We start from the raw sequence: 18,378 nt of genomic DNA, 5'->3' as shown, positions 1-18,378 counted from the left end.
CTAAAGTCACAGTTGGTCCCAAGCCAGCTTGACTTCAACGTGTACAATTTTCAGGGATTAAATTGGACAGTTTAAGTCCACATATGTGCAAGTTTCTGTTCTTCAAAGGTGTGCTGCCTGGCCACCCCTGGTGAGCATTCACAGAGATGGTCAAAGAAAGATACAGAGAGACTCAGGCCATTCAGCTGCTCTGTTAAAAGCAAGGGCCTCTAGAAGAAAAATCAGAGCCGTTGGCATAGCACAGACAAGCTGGTTTTAACACTAGCCATGGCTTATCAACTCTACAAAACGGTTTCAACAAAAACTTTTCAGTAATTGTCAGTCCGTGACAGAGACTAGAAAAGCAAACAGTTTGACTCAAAACATTTGAAAAGACGACTTTTAGAGGAAGCACCAAGCACCCCAAGGCACCTCCAAGAGGTGAGGAGGCCATCACACCCACCAGAACAGCGAGAGTCAGGGCAAGACATTCCTTCTGAAGCCCCAGGTGATGTAATCCCTTCCATCCAGAAAGGTTTATTAGATTAAACACAGGAACTACGTGCTCCAGAGAGCTGTGATGTTGTGCTTGAAATATCTAGAGAATTTCACTTGATCCTGTGAAACCCACGGAGGGTCAGAAGCAGCAGGCATTCCAGCAGTAAGGGTGATGGTAGCTCACCTGCCAGAGAGGCTACCACTGGTCTAGCCCTAGCCAGCAATGTGAAACAGGATCAGACACACCACTAACTCCAGTCTTACCCCAGTTGTGTAATAGAGCAACAGGAAACTCCTCCCTTCTGCTTGAGCAGAGGCCTGCCAGACACAATGGGCTGCTCGCTATTATGCCAGCCAGTACCATCAGCTTTCCAGCTTAGCTCTTACAAGAAAAATGCTCTGTGCAAAACCCAAGAATTTCACCCAGAAGAAGCTACTGAAGAGATGGTGACTGTGAAGATACAAGAGGCTGCAGATCTAGACAGCTAGCACAAAGCAAGGCATACAGTTTGAAGAGTTGACAGTGCAATATGGAGCTACTGGCTGCTGCAAGATATTGAGACCTTGTTCTGTGACATCCACATGCTTTTACTTTGCAGCCCATCACCACTCTCAAATATATCCCAGGCACTAAATTCAGACTGCATCTGGCTTAAGCTGCAGTTGTTAGCTAGGAGTAGCTTCCAGCAGTCATCCAATTAAGAAACAATAAAAGCTGTCATAAAAATCCTGCGATGCCATTTCAGGAAGGCTTCCCAGGCCTTACTGCATCCAAGACCACCAACCCTTCCTGCAGTCAGAGACCAGCAGCACATCTCTGCATTAAGCTTGCTCACCTCTTCTGAAGGCTCAGTGTCACAGATATCACTCTCCCCTATTCTGGCTCAATTCCCAGCCCCTTCAAGGGATACAGAGTTAAAGGCATTGCTCTGCGTCCTGCTGCAGCATTACTCCAAGTCCCAGAAAAAAACCCCAGCAGATTCCCAATTAATTCCAAAAGATCTGCAGAAATACTTGCTCCTTGCTGACACAGGACTTGCAGAGGGAGACCTGGCTCATCTTACAGCCCTGCTACCAACCACGGGAGAGCTGCAGCCCCAGGATCCAAGCATACTCCTGGCATGTGGCTTTGTTTTTCCTGTTCACAAAGGAGGGGATGCAATGCTGCAGTTAACTCGGTCTGCGGGCTGCATCAGGACAGAACCAGAATCATCAGCCACCTGTACGTCTGCCTGGGCAGCCACAGCGTTATCGTTCATCTGCAGTGAAATCTTACCAGCTTCGAGTCCGCCCTGGTCTGAGTAACAACCAGTCTGTCTCACATCATCACTTGAGCCTTTCTCCTTACCAAATCAAACTCTTGACTTCAAGATCGAACCAATAGTTCCAAAACACAGGTGATACAAATATGAACATTTCTGAGCATCTGTCTGTTTCTGCTTTACGCATGCAGGATCCTCCCTCTTGCTTGCAGCAAGCCAGTCTCTATCTTATTTCCCTCCTCAGGAGGTAGCACCAGGGCAGCATGCTTTAAGGAAAAGAGGAACCAATAAAATACTGTTGCTCCAATTCCCAGCTACTCCTATGACTCCAGAGCCAGGAGTAACTGAATACTCTTCCTGCTTCCCTACATGGTGCCTCCCTCGGCAACTCCAAATCAGAGGTTCACCTGTCCCATTCCTACCTACCACCTTCTGTCAGCCTGATGCTCCATGCCACCCTCCGTGATTGCCACCCTTCAGTGCTTACTCATAGGGAAGGCAACAAAAGTCAAAAAAAGAGCCATCCTGCTCTGCTCCAGTTCTTGCCACAGCCATAACATGAAGAGGACTGACTGCAAAGTCCTCACCTTCCTGAGATCCAAACACAGGATGCGCAACACAGAAGGTCCCCTAACACTGCAAACCAGCACCATGCTCAAGGCCTCAGTGCTGAGAGGCAATTCAGACACATTTGTGTTGTTGCAATGAGGACACGCAAATTGCAGCTAGCATCTAACTTGCCTGTTCCCCCCAGACAACTCAGAATTAGAGATCTGCTTCCATGACACAGGGCTGGCCCCAAGAACAATTTAAGGGTTTATATAGCAGCCTTCTTATTGGGCTTCCCCCTCCCCAGATCCTGGAAGCACCTAGGCCATTTTTACTCAAATTCTCCACAGAGACAAGGGACAAGCCAAAAGAGCTCCAATAGCTTTTCAGAAATGGCTGGGACTGCCTTAAGAACAAGCATCTCTGGCAGGACTAGAATGATCTTCACCTCGGACTCACAAGGCACCTCTGCTCACCGCTAAGCAGCAAGTCCAGCAAGCCCACATGCCCCAAGGCCACAGCCACCTTACCTGCAGTGAGAAGGTCAGTGCAAGCTCCGTCTCCACATGTCCACTCGGGGGCAATACAATCTCATGAGACCGCAGGATGCGCTTGGAACCCTGTACAGAAACAAAGTCCACCGGGTGAATTCCCCAGAAGGCAGCCCTTGCATCCCACCCCAGTCCTATTTACTGAAAACCAGGAAACACTGTCAGGGACTACCACAGAGAAAGTGAATGGATGGGTCTGACCTTGCACTTCTGTGAAATATTAATAAGATGAAAGGGAGAGATTTGACTAATAAAGATTTGGGTATATTTACTGTTCCTAACTACAACAAAGCAGCTTTTGTTCTGCCAACCCCCAGCATTCAAAAGCTATGAGTCAGCTCCCACCCCTCAGGATGAAATCTCATATTTTTATTCCAGGCAATAGGTACAAGGCTCATCTCCTGGGTTTGGAGGCTGCAGCATCATGCTTAAACCTCTGTCGACAGCCGTGACAGACTGGTCTTTTCTTCTGGCGCACATACCTCTCCCTGGGGACAGTGGAGATTTAAACCTGTTTAAACAACTGCGAGTCATCGGGGTTATAAAAGAAAAAAAATCCACTGAGCATCACAGTGGAGTCTAGAGACTTGATGATACTACAGGGTAACTCCAAATCAACACTGTGCTTGGGCTGCTGTACACTAGCCAAGTTACTGGGCTGTTTGCTGTGTGAGTATTTCATTGCAGGGAATGTTTCAGGGAAAACTAGCAGGAAAGAATGACAGAGTGCTGCCTAGCAAATCCTTCTGCACTGTTCAAACACGGTGGCAAGTTTCAGAGGTCCCTGGCTCAGTATTCTGCTGAGACTGCAGATCTGGCTTTGTCCCCATGGGCTGGTCTCCCAGATGCACAGAACTGAGGCCATCAAAAAAGCAGCATCTGGGAAACCAGCAACAGACTCGGGGGCTAAACACCTCCCAGCTAAACCCAAAGAGAAATATGGTCTGGCTATAGCAGCCTCGCATAGCATCCTGAGAGCAGAGAGAAGCAGAGACTCATTTACAACCCTTCCTCCCCAAACGTGTTGCTCAGGCAGCCAGAGCGAACACTGTGATTTGCAGCAGTGCCTCAGCTCCTACCCAACGCAGCGCTGGCTCCTCTGTGGAAAAGCCGAGGTGCCTAAGCGGATCAGAAGACAGCAGAGTGAGAAACTGAAGGGCTCCCCCCGGGAAAAGCAGTGCGCATGTAAGTAAAGCACAGTTAGCCTCGCCGCTGGCAACAGTGGCATCTGTTCCATGCTGCTCCTAATAGCAGCAATCTTGCTTTACTTGTTATGCAACTCTAAATCTAATGAAAGACCAAATATAGCCGCTTTTAAAAGACCGCAGTAGATAAATAGAGCAACGGCTCAGGAAATAACAGTTGACAACCCTTTGAACATCACTGTTCAGGAGGCTGCAAGGAGACACGGGAAATGCAGGTAAGATGCTCTCATTAGGTCTGAATTCAGTCATCCCATCTGGAAGGACTCCAGTGTCTGACACCTCTCACAAAATTCCCCATACAAAGGCAGTGAGTCATCTGACAGAGATCATATATTTGATGATCCAGTATCACCAGCCTCAAACAATAGCCATGTCAGAAATCCGAGTGCTGGCAAATTAAGTGTCCCTGAAAGAGCTTGTCAGCATCATCGTCATAACCTGCAAGCTAAAAAGGGACTTTTAATAACAGGGCTTCAGAGCTGCCCATGTCCGAGACAGCTGCAGTGCTACTGACCCACCGTTAAATCGCACATCACAAAGAAATATGGGTGCTGATCCAGCACAAGGGACACCCAAGGTGAGACTCTTTGGGACAGTGGTTATTCCAGCCTGTCACCTCTAGGTCAACTGGACAGACATATCAAGGGCAGAGTAAGGATGGCCTGGGGATGCAAGCTGCTGCCTCAGGCTTGGCAGATGAGCACCCCAAACAGGGCAAGTCCTGCCTTCGAGTTCCTCAGGGATCTGCCCTGGTGTAGAGAGGGCTGCAGAACTACTACTCAGGTTCCAGCATCTAAACTACTGTAGCAAGGCAGATCACAACATGTACCCAAAACAGACAAGAAAGTCCCACGTGTTACAATTCCCTTTGCACTTGGAGGTCTGAGGCAAGCTTTCACCCATAAAAAGCATAAGCACTCAGCAGCAACCTGAACATGAAAAGAAGGTTTTGCTCCAGTAAAACCTACCGAATTCTCCAACCCAAGTCTGACACACTCTGAGTGTAGATCATTCACTGACAAGCCTCAGGCCCTCAGTGTGATGCAGCCAAAGCTTTCAGTCCTGATAAGCAATATCTGACAGCCTGAGAGCCCACAGCTGCGCTTCTTCTGAGGTTCCCATGAATCCAGGTGTGTGAAACAATTCCCTGACTTTCCGTTCCCTGCTGCGGGTGCATGAACTGCCTTCCAACAGGGACACATTTTTACCCCAGATGGACTGCTCATGGAGATGAGATGCTGGTTAAATTCCGAGCTGCATGTTCTGGCACCATAAAGCCTTCACGATTTCACATTCCAAGCTAGATTTTGTGCGCTTTGACACAACCATCTCTCTGCAGGGGTTTGCTGGCTCTTTATTAGAAAAGCAGCTGCTTTTCAGCATAGTTAATGGTATTTTTCTACTTGTAGGTCTGCTAGGCCTTTACTCGTTAAGTACTTCAGCATTTGCAGTGGTGGAAGCATGTGAGCTGAACTGATGCTGTGACGCACTGTGGAACCAAGTCCCCTTCCTTCCCAGCCTGCCTCCAGGCAGTGTGACCTACATGTAGGCACCTAATTACATGGCAGGAACGTATGCTGTAAAGTGGGTTATTGACCTAAGATGACAGCTGTATTTTATGGAAACAAACTAAAATGTACAGGTACCCTACAAATCCACTGGCAAGCACCTGGCTATGAAATGACTTGGTCTTGACAGCAGAGCTGCTCGTCAGCAGAAGGCAGCCCGAACTCCAGACCCCCCAAACCAGGACCAAGGTACCAAGATGTTCAGCCCTAAAGTGAGCTGAAGCATGTTAAATAGAGAACCAGGTATCTGATTTAGTAACAGTTCAGGAAGCAGAGGTGAGCATATGATCTGTAAAGAACATTTTCACATACAGATAAGCTCATGCTGAGCCCTCAGTGAACAACATTCTTCACTTACAACAGTGAAAAACAGTAGGAACATGGGGGAAGGATCAGAAGAGCCCCTCCACACATCTAGAATGCCCTGATGTACTCAGGAAGAAGCCTGTGGCTGCAGTGGATCCTCACGTGGTGGTGAAGCTCAGTTCAGGCATCTGCCAGTATTTTTAGCCAAAGAACATGTTTAATTCTTAGAACTGAGCAGCAATTACCTGCATTTTGACAGCAATGACCCCAGAAATAAGCTCCTTATCCAATTCCTTTAAGACTACCAGTTTCTTTAATGTCAAGCTGCACAACCTGCAAACAGGAACAGAAGAGAAACAGTTATAATCATGTCTGAAAAAGGAAAAGCTCTGAACAGCTTTTACACACAGCAGTATCCCAGTTTGTGGGTAAACAGGCTCCCGAGACAAGCCACACACTGATACAGACATAAAGACAGCACAAACACATGAGGTTTCCCTGGCTTTTCAGACTGAATTTCTTGAGCCTTTCACAAATACAAGGAGGCAGGCAGGAGGTATGTCTCTGATGCAGACCCATGGCCACATGAGAGCACCTCACAGCATGGACTTCCACTGACCACAGCCTGGGAACTCTTGCTCAGACCAAAAGCTTTCAGGTCAGAGGAATTAAATTCCAGCAATATAAAAGCACTGGGTCAGTCTAATTTTAAACTCATCTACAAAGCTTTCCTAGACTGTTAAGCTTTTTCAGTTTCAGACTGCTGGCTCGCAAAGATCTCGCTCCCACCTCCTCCTGTCAACCCACACATTCTCCTCCTCACCCCAAAACAAAAGTGCTAGCCAGTGGCTCAGGCATCTGTAATGGAAAAGGGGGAAAAAAAAAGAAAGGAGGAGAGGACTGAAGCAGTGCCCTCTGGCCCTGGCATTCACACGCCACACATATGCAAGTAAATCACATTCTTCACCCAGGCAATGCTACATTGTTCTGGTTTGAAGCTGTTTGCACTTCTGCCTTCCCGCACAGGGAGCTTGGGAGGGGAAGAAGTTTGAACTAGGTGCAGCTGAGTTAAGGCTCTGAGGTAATGGGACTACAGCATTGTTGGCACTTTCACAATGTCACAGAAGTTACCACCAGCTGGTGTAATTAAGGCATGCCTAGAAACAAACTTCAGGCAAAGAAACTTGAAGCAAAGACAGCTCAGCTTGAGGAAAGCAGGGGCCAGAGAAAGTTGCCCAGTGGGCTCTGGTGACTAGACATCATCTCTCATGCTGGCCAGGAGCCAGCACTGCCTGTGTCGGGTCCCTGCCTCACGGCATGGGCATCTTTGGCCTCTGCTGTGGGATGTCAGCAAGCCTCAGCATGGCTCCTCTGAAACGCACTGCAGAACTGTCTCTCCTAGACAGAAGTGTAACATCAGGGCTACTCATGAAGGGGCCAAGTCCAGCAGTAGATGGGAAGGGAAGAGGAACCGATGCTGGATTTTGGTACATGTCCAGGCAGCAGTAGCACAAGTGCCATTGACTGAAGCCTGCACTTGAACTACAGGACTCCACACCGGTACCAGGAACCCGACAAGTCACCTCTGCAAGGGTGACCTGCACCTCCACCACCTTCTACATCACAGTGGGAAGCTGAAACATTGCTTTGCTGCAGAGCCTGAAGGGTAGACATGGTCAGCATGGGTGCAAAACTGCAGGAGAAATATAACTAAAGGCCCTTCCCGACAGGAGCAGTGGTAGATGTTGAAGCAACTGCTGCCTGCTTCATCCAGAAATACCTGTGGCTCTTCCTGAACTCTGCCCTCTCACATGGGGCTGGGAACAGGAAAGAGCCAGTCCTAGCTCTTAAAGTCTTCACTGAAGCACCTCTCCAAACCTGCCCTTACCAGCCTCTTCTCCACCCAGCCCACGCTACCTGCTCCCTCTACTCATTTGCAAAGCACTGATTCCTGCTATGAGCCCCTTAAAAATCAAGGGAAAGTGAGAATTACAAGCTCTGCATCAGAAGACAGTACAGCCAGCCAGAGATGTTATAGAAATTACAAGGAAGGTGAAAAAACTGGGTCTGCCTGGGCATCCGTTCCCCTCTGTCACACCACCAGCAGCTGTGCAGAGTGTCATCAAGACAAACGTGCTAGAGATCGTGAGCCTGGAGGCACTGGGTTCTGGAGGAGGGATGGCAGAAGTGGGCAGGACAGCTGCAGCTGCTGCTGGGCTGGTGGAGGGGAAACCAAGCATGCTGTCACCGTGGCCAGGGCCCCCCCCTGCACGAAGCAGGCATCTGCAGAAGCAGGAGAGCACAGGCCAGCGTGTTCAATTGCAAACCTAAGAGTCCCTGTGCACTGCAAGTCAGGTGAAGCTGCATCCCTCAACCCAGAGCACAGCATAGGCTGCCAGCTTTCCCACCCCATCTTGAACAAAACAGCAAGCACAGACACAGGCAGCTGCTGCCACGAAACTGCCAGGCCAGGATCTGGAGGAAGGAGGCTGTGATGCCATTTGTTTTCTTTGTAACACTGTAGCTGGAGGACAATTGCGCTCAGCCTGCCAAAACCCACAATGCTAGGGCCAGTCAGGTGCCGAGAGCAGAGGTAGGACAACACACTGGCATTGTCTCAGCTAACAGGCAAGGAACAAAGGCCTTTTCTCTCCAGCCCTGAGCTCGAGGATGAAAAAGGTACGGGAAGAAACAATGGTGTTCTCAGCACACACAGCAGAGCACAAGGAGCGCGTTCTGTTCTCCGCCGAGCATTCCTTCAATTCATCATTTATGAGCTTTGATCAAGCTCTGTGGAGCACTTGCTGCTTGGAAAAAAAAATAAAAAAAAAATTTAAAAGCCTCCTTTACAGTGATCAGAAAAACAGAAGCAGTTAAAAAAGACATGGGACACATCTGCTTTCTTTATCCCCCATTCCTGGGCCGATGGTACTAAAAGGCACTTCACACAAAAAACAATGAAATGTGTCTATTCTCCATCGGGGGTGGGAGATAAAAATCAGACCGTTTAAATCCCACCAAATCACTCTCATCCTCAACATGCTTATCGTTCCAGGTCTTCAGTCTAAGTCTGCAGCTTACACATCAAAGCAGCTTTGGAATATGCGGCAGAAAGCAGCCATACCTTACTGAAATAATCACAAAAAGGCATATTCCAAGCGTGTCACTGCATCCAGAGCCAGCGTCGTGCCTCTGCCACCAGCACAAGGAACCTGAACCACTCACACCTGCAGGTACAGCAAGGATTTGTCTGCCACAACCAGCTCTGATAACGGCAGCACCTCTTCCATACACTTATCTTTTGCCTAGGTTTTGCTGTACTTTCATCAGTTCTCAAGGATCAGGAAGGGGACTGGTCTCACAAAATATTTCTATCAACAAGCCAGTTAAGATTAAATACTGGTAGGAAAAACAGGACAGACACAGGTGGACCTGAAACAATCTGAAAAAAGAACAAGGTTACATTTACAAGTTTCTAATGCACACATAGATCTCCTGATCTCCGTGAACACAGGGAAAATAACCTGTCACGCGCACACAGACACAAAGGGGACCTGAGGAAGCCTCAAGTCTGGAGCCGATTGAGCCTGAAGTATTTTGAACGGTCTATAAAAAGCCTGGGGCTGCAATACAGGAGGTACAGACAAACCCTTTCTTTGCATGTTTGTTTCAGCAGTGACCTGTGGTTGCACGTGGGGAGTTAAGGTAGCAAAAACCCTAAGTTAGCCGAAGCAGCGTTAAATAAGGGCGATGGAAATGCGAGAGCCAAGATTTCCACCCTTTTCTGAAGGCTCATAGTAGATCTCCCCGCTAGGAGCACAGCTGTGTCCCACACAGCAGCAGGCAGTGCCTGCTGAGGAGCTTGCACCCCCCTCCACTCACACATGTCCCCCCCATGGCGAGGAGGCATAAAGTACTTGCCTGACCCCATTCTCAGGTTAACAAATCATGAGACAGCTTAATGTGTTCTACAAGAATAAAACTCTTCATCTTTTTACATCACTGCTGCAAGAACACAGTTTTAAAGAGAAAACCTGGACCTGACCCAATAGTTTTGACTCGTCCTGCTAATGGAAGTTGTTCATGATGAAGTTACTCAGCACAATTTGTTCAAAGAGGCAGCTATCTGCAAAGAATATAACATTTTGGTAACCAAGATCCAGCAAACATGTCCAGAACAACCAAATAAAGTGTTGCATTCTTTACTCACTGGATGTTTTGCTTTTGCATCCCTCTAAATAGGAAGATCAGGAAAATAAACCCTCTCCAAGAAAGAGTCTGCCTCACTGAATTAAATGTCTGTTTCTCCACAGGGAGCACAGTAATTGCACTGAGACCTCGCTCACACAGAGACAAGTCAAATCAACAGGAAGGAAACATTAAAAATTAAAGACCTGTATTTTAATTAAGCCCCATAGAAGTCGAGAACAATAACAGATGCACCCACACCTACAGGGGATTCCACGTCCAAGATGGGAGCTGGGGCAGGAAGACTAGCTCATTACACAGATACCCTTTGTCCAAGAAAGCTGTGAAGACATTGTTCCTAGAGAAATGTTTCATGCCAGGAGCGCTCTCCTCCGAGGTCTGTAAACCCCAGTCAGCCAATGGTGCTAAGGAAGGTATCGATACCCATTTGGTAACTGGACAGTTTCACCTCACCCAAGTTATTTCGGCATTTCAGGACAGCAAGCAGCTTCCTACCTCGATGCTTTCAACCTGAACTTCGAGAGTTTTGCTGACACTTTAAACCCAAGTCAGTCCCAAAATAAATCACATGCCACTTGGAGTGGAGGGGGACACCCGCCTACACACCGCCCAGACAAACAGAGCCATTCTGCACATAGCTACAGTGGCATCTGCGCAGGAGAGGCCGGAGCGAGAAGGCCTGCACAGCATTTTTCAGAGACAGCTGCTTAAGTAAGGTATGAACGCACGCAGAGCATGACCAACCAACTGCACATGCAGTTCCTTATGCCTGCTTCGCACAAGCCCAGGAAGAAAGGACCACATGGATGTACTCACTGCTGCACTTACGTGCTAAAGGCAGGGCTCCGTCCTGGCCTAGGAGAGTTAGCTCAGGCAGAAAGGGGAGAAGAGCTGTCCTACTAATGTCACTTAAGCATCGAGACTGGGGCCTCCGGGCAAGGGTAGCAACGGTAGAAGCCACAGGCAGGGTGCTTCTTCACCTTCCAGAGCCTCTGAGTTAATTCCCTCAGAATGATCTAATCTCACTCCCATTCTCAGGTAAGCTCCATGGCAAGAAGAAATTAAATGAGGCGGCAGAGGTCAAGCGCTCCCATTTTGTCATTCCAGAAACATAACCTGAGTAACTAGCAAAGAAACATAACGGTCCTGTATCAGCCTCTGCTTACTTCTCCTTCCTTCACACTTGCCACCAAGCTAAACAGCAACCTTTAGCCAGATGTTCTGCCTATGGATCCATTCAAGTAAGCTTTAAGAAGCCAGGAAACAATTGCAGAGCAAGTATTTTCATTGTTCTTGTTCTCAAGGATCCTGAAATCCTCTTCCCAGCACTAATAGAGAGAATTAAGCTCTTAAGACTCTAGAGACCAAGATCCATAGAAATGCTGTAGCAAGCAAGTCTTGTTCAGACAGGCAAGAGGATGGCAGCTTATTTTATGCAACAGGCTCTACCCAAGGTGTCACAAGGACACACATGCACAGCCTGACTCTTTCCTTTTACAGCTGGACTACACTCCTGCTCACTTCAAATATATTACCTGCCCCAAACTGAGCACGCCAAAGGGGTGGGGGTGTCAAAATTCTGCAGACCTGCATGATTTTTAAAAGATCCTGGAATTCTGCATGGGCACATTTGCTATTTGAGGAGCAGCATGCAGTTAACATGACCAAAGATTAAAGCGCATGTGAGCTTAGATACTCCCACCCAACGTATCAGTTCGAAAATGCTGAAACGGGTCTTCCTTCAGTGGGACAAGGCATTGCTGGCTGGCTCTAGGGGACTCACCCAGGCAGGAAGGGATAAGGATCCCTGAAAGCCAAATAACTGGCTCACAAAACATAAGGGTTTACATATTCCGTTGGCACTTCTCATGTTTTAGCACTTCAGCAGTCTGGAAAGAGCCCTACTGAGGCGCAGCAATGCTGGTAAAACCCTCAGGGGTCAAAGCCATATCTCCGCAGCTCCACATACTCTTCAGGTAGCAAAGCTGGCAGTCGTGTCACACCATGTTCCGACTACCTGGCTGAGACCTGACGTATTCAAGTCACACCGGGTAACAGCAAATCAGCCTGTCACCAACAACACGCTTCCAGGTACATGCTCTGAACTGTGCTACCAAGAAACAGCAGCTTTCTCACCCTTTAAGAAGTCGTTTCAGTGAGAGCAGAAGCAGCTCTGCACACATCTGTCAGCCTCAGTCAGGATCTCAGTTCTTGCACACGCTGCTATACGTTTGGCTTCTCGCTCTTCGTTTTGATGGTTTCAAATCCCTTTACAGGGTGACAGGGGGTTGTGGATAACAATCAAAAACCATGAAGCAGGGATTAGATCTGTTTCTCAGGCAGGCAATGGAATGCAAAGGAGTTAGGCAAATTCACCTGCATGCTGCCTGCAAAGCCAAGCACAAGCCCAGTTAAATACGCCTCTGCTGGCTTGCCTCTTTCAAAGCCAGCATCCAGAACACCAGGACTGCATGGCACCCTGACACCAAAGCAAGCACCAATGAAAGAGCCTATGGTACTGGTGGATTAGGTTCGAGCAATGTTTTTAAAGTTCTGAGGCAATAAGAAGGTGTTTTATTAGCTTTAAAGACTAAAGTCAGCAAATAATGAAAAGCCAATTCATGGTTAAGGCTCCTTCGACAGACCATCAGTGTTACATTTTCTATATTACAGATGACACAAACACATCTGATATTTGCTGTATTAATTTAGCAGTTAGCTGGAGTAACCAGAGGCACCACCACCAAGGAACAAGCAGCAAGATGGAGACAGACCAGGCACAGCCACATCCGTCTGACCAAAGGCCAGTAGAAGCTGGGGGTCTAACAGGCCTGCACAAGACACCCACGGCACGGCAGTACAGCCTCCCATCACTGAAATGCCAGTCTCCCATCTGAGCATCTAATGAGAGCACTCAAAGTAGCACATGTCAGGGAGGGGGAGCCTTTAGGAAGCGGGCTGGTCAAGCCATTTCTGTACCCAGGGCTTCACTTCTCAGCAAGCCAGCAAGAAAACAAAGGCACAACCCACTAAGCTTACGTGAGCCAGCCAGGGTGGAGGGCAGCTCCCACCACAAGCCTTACAGATTGGTGCAAGAGCATGGACACAACTGAGCAAACAAACCGTGCCCCAACGCAAAAGGGGAGTCTGGGAGGAGGAATGCAAAACCAAACTGGGGAGTAGGGGATGAAGAGGAGAGACCTTCACAGCTGGAACAAATCCAGCAGCCCTCCCCCTCCCTGGCTCACCCCTCCCATGCATGCCCACCTTATGCAACCTGCCTTCTCCTTGCTGGCCCCCTACCCCAGACAGCAGCACTTGTCACACAGCAGGCTGATCACAGGGATCGGCTATTCCAGGCATGCTACAGGAACGCTCTCCCTGCCTGCCATTCCCATCTGCCCCTGAGCCCTCTGGGAATAGTGGGAGCTGCACAAAGTAGCCAGCAGATGAGAAGGACCATCAGAGCTAAAGGCTTCCTAATCTGGCCGCAGCTTGCCGCAAAGCACCGAGCAGCACATCTCTGCCTCCGTCCGAGCCAGCATCCCCCTCCCGAGCTGGCTGCAGGAACAAAGCCAGCACACACCCCAGGAAATCCTTACAGCCTTAGCTAGCTCTGTTACAGGCACCAGTTGGTAAGACAAAAGGGTTAAAGAAAATGCCTCGTGGCACATTGTTTTCTCCAGTATGGCCTTGTCTGGATGATAACCCTCACTCTCTCTCCCCTCTCCTATCCTCCACCACATCCATGCCTCAGCCCTGAGCACAGCATGCCCAAACGCAGTGGCAGCAGCATCAGGTTGGGAGCTGTAACATCACCACAGCAACTAGGGATGTCACAGCCCACACATGACCAGCTCCCCTCAGCCACGCAACAAATAAGACCAGGTCCTCTGACAGCCTGCTTGCTCCTCCTCACTCCCCTCCAGAGCAGTCTGATGGCAAATCTCCCTTCACAGCAGCGTGAAGAACTCTGGTCTCCAAACCACCGCTTCCCCTGCAGCTCCCCTGCCCCATCCAAAGCCTGTATGTGCTTGGCCACAAGGAGCCAGCATGCATCTGAGCGCAGGCACATTCAGAGGGTGGTCCTGCACCAGCCAGTCTGGTTTAGTATTTAGGATTCTCTTTTTGATAGTAGGAAGCACAGGTCTCCAAGCTCTCTTGCGCTCAACTGCTTTCAAAATGCTAGGCACTATTCTGCTTTTCGTTCCAACTGCTGAAGAGCCCACAGTGAGAGCTTGCTGCCGTGCCACCTGGTGCTGTGCTCTCGGCACATTCTTGTTAGCCACTTGGTACCCCAGGGAGACACCGCAGTCCCAGCCACAGCAAGGCTTGCAAATCATTAGAGGCCAGGACTCAGCCTGCAAGACCCTGATCTTCCCCTCTGTCTGTAAATCTGCCAAAGGCTCCTATCAAGAGGAAAAAACTATGCCGACAGGAGCCTTGACTTCAGGCCTATGTCAGAAGAGCTTGTAATGAAGAGCTCAGTTCTGCTTGGGTTAACTGTCACTACGATCTCTTCATCGTAAGAAATCAGGACTGGGAAGCCTCCAGCTAAGAAAGCAGTCGAGGACAAACAGATGGCTTCTTGGTGTACCCAAATCCAAGCCTGCTCTCAGGGCATGAACAATTTACTGTCTCTATGCCTTATTTCTCCCCACTTCAAATAGCTTCCATGACACCTTGTGATGCAGAGGTGAGCTGAACAGCCCGTCGCTCCTGAGACCAGACAGGCTCACATCATGGGTCACACCAAATTACTTCTCACTCAACCATTTCCAAACGCTCCCAGTTCACAAGCAAGTCAGACACATGGCCCTCTCAGTCAAAGCCAGGATCCTGATGGCATATAATAAGACTTGGTGCTTCTCTGAAACTTACCCCACTCTGAATAAATGGACTTTCTGAAAACTGTTGTAGGGGGGGTTTCAAAGGAGTTTTGGAGATGGGGCTTTGTGCTTAAGCTTGCTTTCCCCTTGCTGACCCATCTGGACCCAAGGCAGCAAAGTCAGGGCAGGTGGCCCACTCCTAACAGACCATCATTCTGTAACCTTGATTTAAAACATTTGCATCAGGTGCCAGAATAACAGGGTTTTGTGTATGAAGTTCACAATATGGCCCAAAATAAACAAGATGGAAGAACCACACAGGCATCATTTAGAGCCCAAATGGCCGTTTGCTTTTTCACCGAGAACTCAAAATGTCCTGTAAGGGTAAAGACAGAGCAGACAGCAGCAGCAAAAAACATTCTGTGAACTTTGATGGTACGTTTGGTATTAGCCAGCACAGCAATCAAATATGCAAAGCATCTCGCTGGCGGGCCCGCTTTCAGACTAGAAGAACACTTCACAGATCCCAGCGCTGTTCTCATTGCAGTAAGTCTGTCCAAGCCTGCCATTCTGGCCTCCTTCCACATTGGCATGTGCAGCCAGCCACCCCAATACCTCACAGAGCCGACTGTCTACACTGGTCCTTTAATTGCCCCATGTTTAATGCCAGCTCCCCCCTTCACTGACTCCAGAGATAAATGGAATGACAAGCCAAAGAAATATCAAAATTCGTTAGCTAAGTTAAAAACATATTTTTTCTGCACAATTCTCATCATGCCTCAAGCACAGGTGAACTATTCAGCACCCCAAAGTGTGATTTCTTTCCAGTATGCAGGTGTTCCAGAAGTACAGCACTAGCAACTTGAACTACAGGGAAGGAGCAGCAAAGGGAAAGTTGCAACTCCAAACCCTAACGCATTCAACAGCAGGTCGGAAGGAAGGTCAGGAGAACCACCAGCTCCACCAACAGCTATTTCTGCAGCTGGATCCAACACCCCGTGTAACGCTCACAGCCCCTCAGCTGCCTGCTCTGACAGTGGCACACACGCACCAAGCTCCTCTGAGCCCCCCAGCACCAGCTCATCTTGTGCACAGGTGCTTCAAACAGGGACTACAACGCTGACAACTGATTTGGTCTCTGGCCACAGCTCAAAGGATGCTTAAAATCAAACACATTAGAATAGTTCTAAATAAATGCTTCTGGGAAAGAAGAGCCTTCCTTTTATATTTGAATGGTGCCAGTTTTTACGAGGCAACAACACAAAGCTGACAAAGCAGCCTCCATAAGCGCTAAATATAATTCACAAAGAACTCCAGATCCTGCCACTACAGCTATGGGACTCTATTCAGCATTAAAGACACTGGGAACACCGGTTAACATCCCTCAAACTGGAACAAAATATCAAAGGTAAAGAAGCTGAAATGTACCGTCTCTTGCAGATTTGTCTCCCCAGAAAGGAAGGGGCAAACTGGGAGGAGTTTTGCAATATTAACAGTGGTCACAAAAGGCCTGAAAATGTGAAAGCATTCAACACCCTGCAAGGAGAGAAATGCTTCTTGATGCCTTTGGTTGAAGCCTCACTGTGCTCTGGCACCTATGCCTTGTGTTTCTTCCATCAAATATTCTGAGCAGCGCTTGCTCATTCGTACACTGACTGCTGGAGTGCTCACAGATAAGCTGGGAAGGAAATCACCAAAGAACAGGAGTAAGGGATCTAGTAAGATTCTGAAAGCCAAATAGTTAACTGCATTACCCAGGGTGATGCAAGAATGAGATGGCTGAAGTAAAACTACCACCACTACTGCCAGGGATGGACCTTCAGCAGTAACCAGAAGCAATACTTTTAACTTCCAAAACCAGCCAAACTGGACTGAAAAGGCTGAGACAGAGTGCAGCGCCTAGCCTGTCAAGCACAACACAAGCTCTCCGCCAAACCCATGAAAACTACAGAACCCACCAAAACTGCACCGATGAACAGAAACTGGGATCTCTTGCAGTCTTTAAAGCTGACCCATGGCGGTTACTCTGCAGTGAAGCAGCCACAGGTTTTGTATTGACAAAGCCTGCATGAAACCTGTCCCCGCTGCTCTGCGGGGATACCTGGGCAGGAAGGAACACGTGCCATGGGGCTGTCCTTACAGCCTGGGGGACAGCCAGGAGATGCATTTCCAGACCTTGCAGTGGGGCTGCAAACAGCTGGGCTTTTCAGAGGCTTCTGATCCCCTCTCAATAAAATCAGCTTCCTTTAGGGAAATTCCCGTCTCCAGATGATCTCAAAACGTCTCTCAACAGCACTTTACCAATGTCCTCCCCCCACCCCAATCCTTCACATCTAAATATACTCTCTATGCTCTAGTTTAAAGAGCTGCTACTAAAAAAGAAAGCACTTGTTTGGAAATAGCACAAAGTTTTCTATTTGTTTTCTTCTCTGTAAAAACCCCGTGTGACTGAGATTTCACTGCATTTCTCATGGAGAAGGGAGAAAACCTGGCAACTCAGACTTTGCTCACCCTCTCTCTGAAAGTTTACATCACCTTTAAATTTATCAGGGAAAAAAAGAACCACAATTTTTACTAAAGGAGTTCAGAAGAACTACCAGTGCCAAACACTCACAGTGACAGACAGAATGCTCCGATTTGCTCCGGAGAAGCATTTGTATTTCCTTAATACTCTAAACCTCTTCAGCAGCTGTCGGAAGTTGAGCTGGCAAGCAGAGATTCAATATTATTTAGATATTACATTTCTTCAGCATCATTGCTGGTGATATTTCATTCCTCAAAGCAATAAGGGAGCAATAAAGCAAACCAAGCGCCTGAATTTATTAGTTCAATTTGTCAAGAATATTTATTAAAATATCGGTGACCATGTAAACTAGCAAAATAGTAAGCTGTGATAGACACAAGGTGCTCTAAGATGCCAGTCTTCACGGCTTAGAACTTGTTCCAGAGCACTGTAAGATTTTATGTTGAATATAAGCAATAAAACAAGAAGTGATTTATAACAATTATAATCCATTCAGTCCCCACCACCTTTCATCAGGCTTACGAGTTCCTATTGAACCCAGATATATCAAAACAAACTGTAGATGCTCTACCGAATAAGCAGAGAGGGGTAAATGAGGCATGAACAAGCAGAGGCTGGATGCACGGCAGCTCTTCCTCAGCAGGATATTAAGGTTCACTGCCGGGAGGGATTACCGAGGAGCCTATTCAGCATTAAGACAGAGTTACTCCATTTGCAAACAGGATCACACCATTAGATCACTCACGGAGACCAAACTCTACAGCCAGACCAGTCTCAGCTCCCTGAAAACATTCCCTTTTAAGACCTTTGCCTGATGCAATCAGCTAACACTAATATAACAGTGATGCTAAGAGCAAGGAATAGGTATCATCATCATTTTGTGGTCAGTGCTCCTGTT

At 48.1% G+C, this 18,378-nt stretch overlaps 1 protein-coding gene across 12 annotated transcripts in view; it reads right to left on the bottom strand.

Moving 5' to 3' along the window:
* PACS2 (phosphofurin acidic cluster sorting protein 2) overlaps positions 1-18,378 on the bottom strand; it is an 83,472-nt gene that overhangs the window by 47,888 nt on the left and 17,206 nt on the right. For 11 of the 12 annotated variants that reach the window (XM_055724540.1, XM_055724542.1, XM_055724541.1 and 8 more), the window contains 2 exons: positions 6,164-6,251; positions 2,819-2,908 (listed from right to left, as the gene is read on the bottom strand). In XM_055724540.1, coding sequence (XP_055580515.1) covers positions 2,819-2,908; positions 6,164-6,251 — 178 coding nt within the window. The remainder of the gene's footprint in view (positions 1-2,818; positions 2,909-6,163; positions 6,252-18,378) is intronic. The other variant, XM_055724551.1, reaches the window with a different exon arrangement.

The sequence above is a fragment of the Falco cherrug genome, chromosome 12 (assembly GCF_023634085.1).
Source record: "Falco cherrug isolate bFalChe1 chromosome 12, bFalChe1.pri, whole genome shotgun sequence".
Taxonomy (NCBI): Eukaryota; Metazoa; Chordata; class Aves; order Falconiformes; family Falconidae; genus Falco; species Falco cherrug.
The sequence above is the reverse complement of the archived record's forward strand: the minus strand, read 5'-3'. Positions and strand labels throughout refer to the sequence as shown.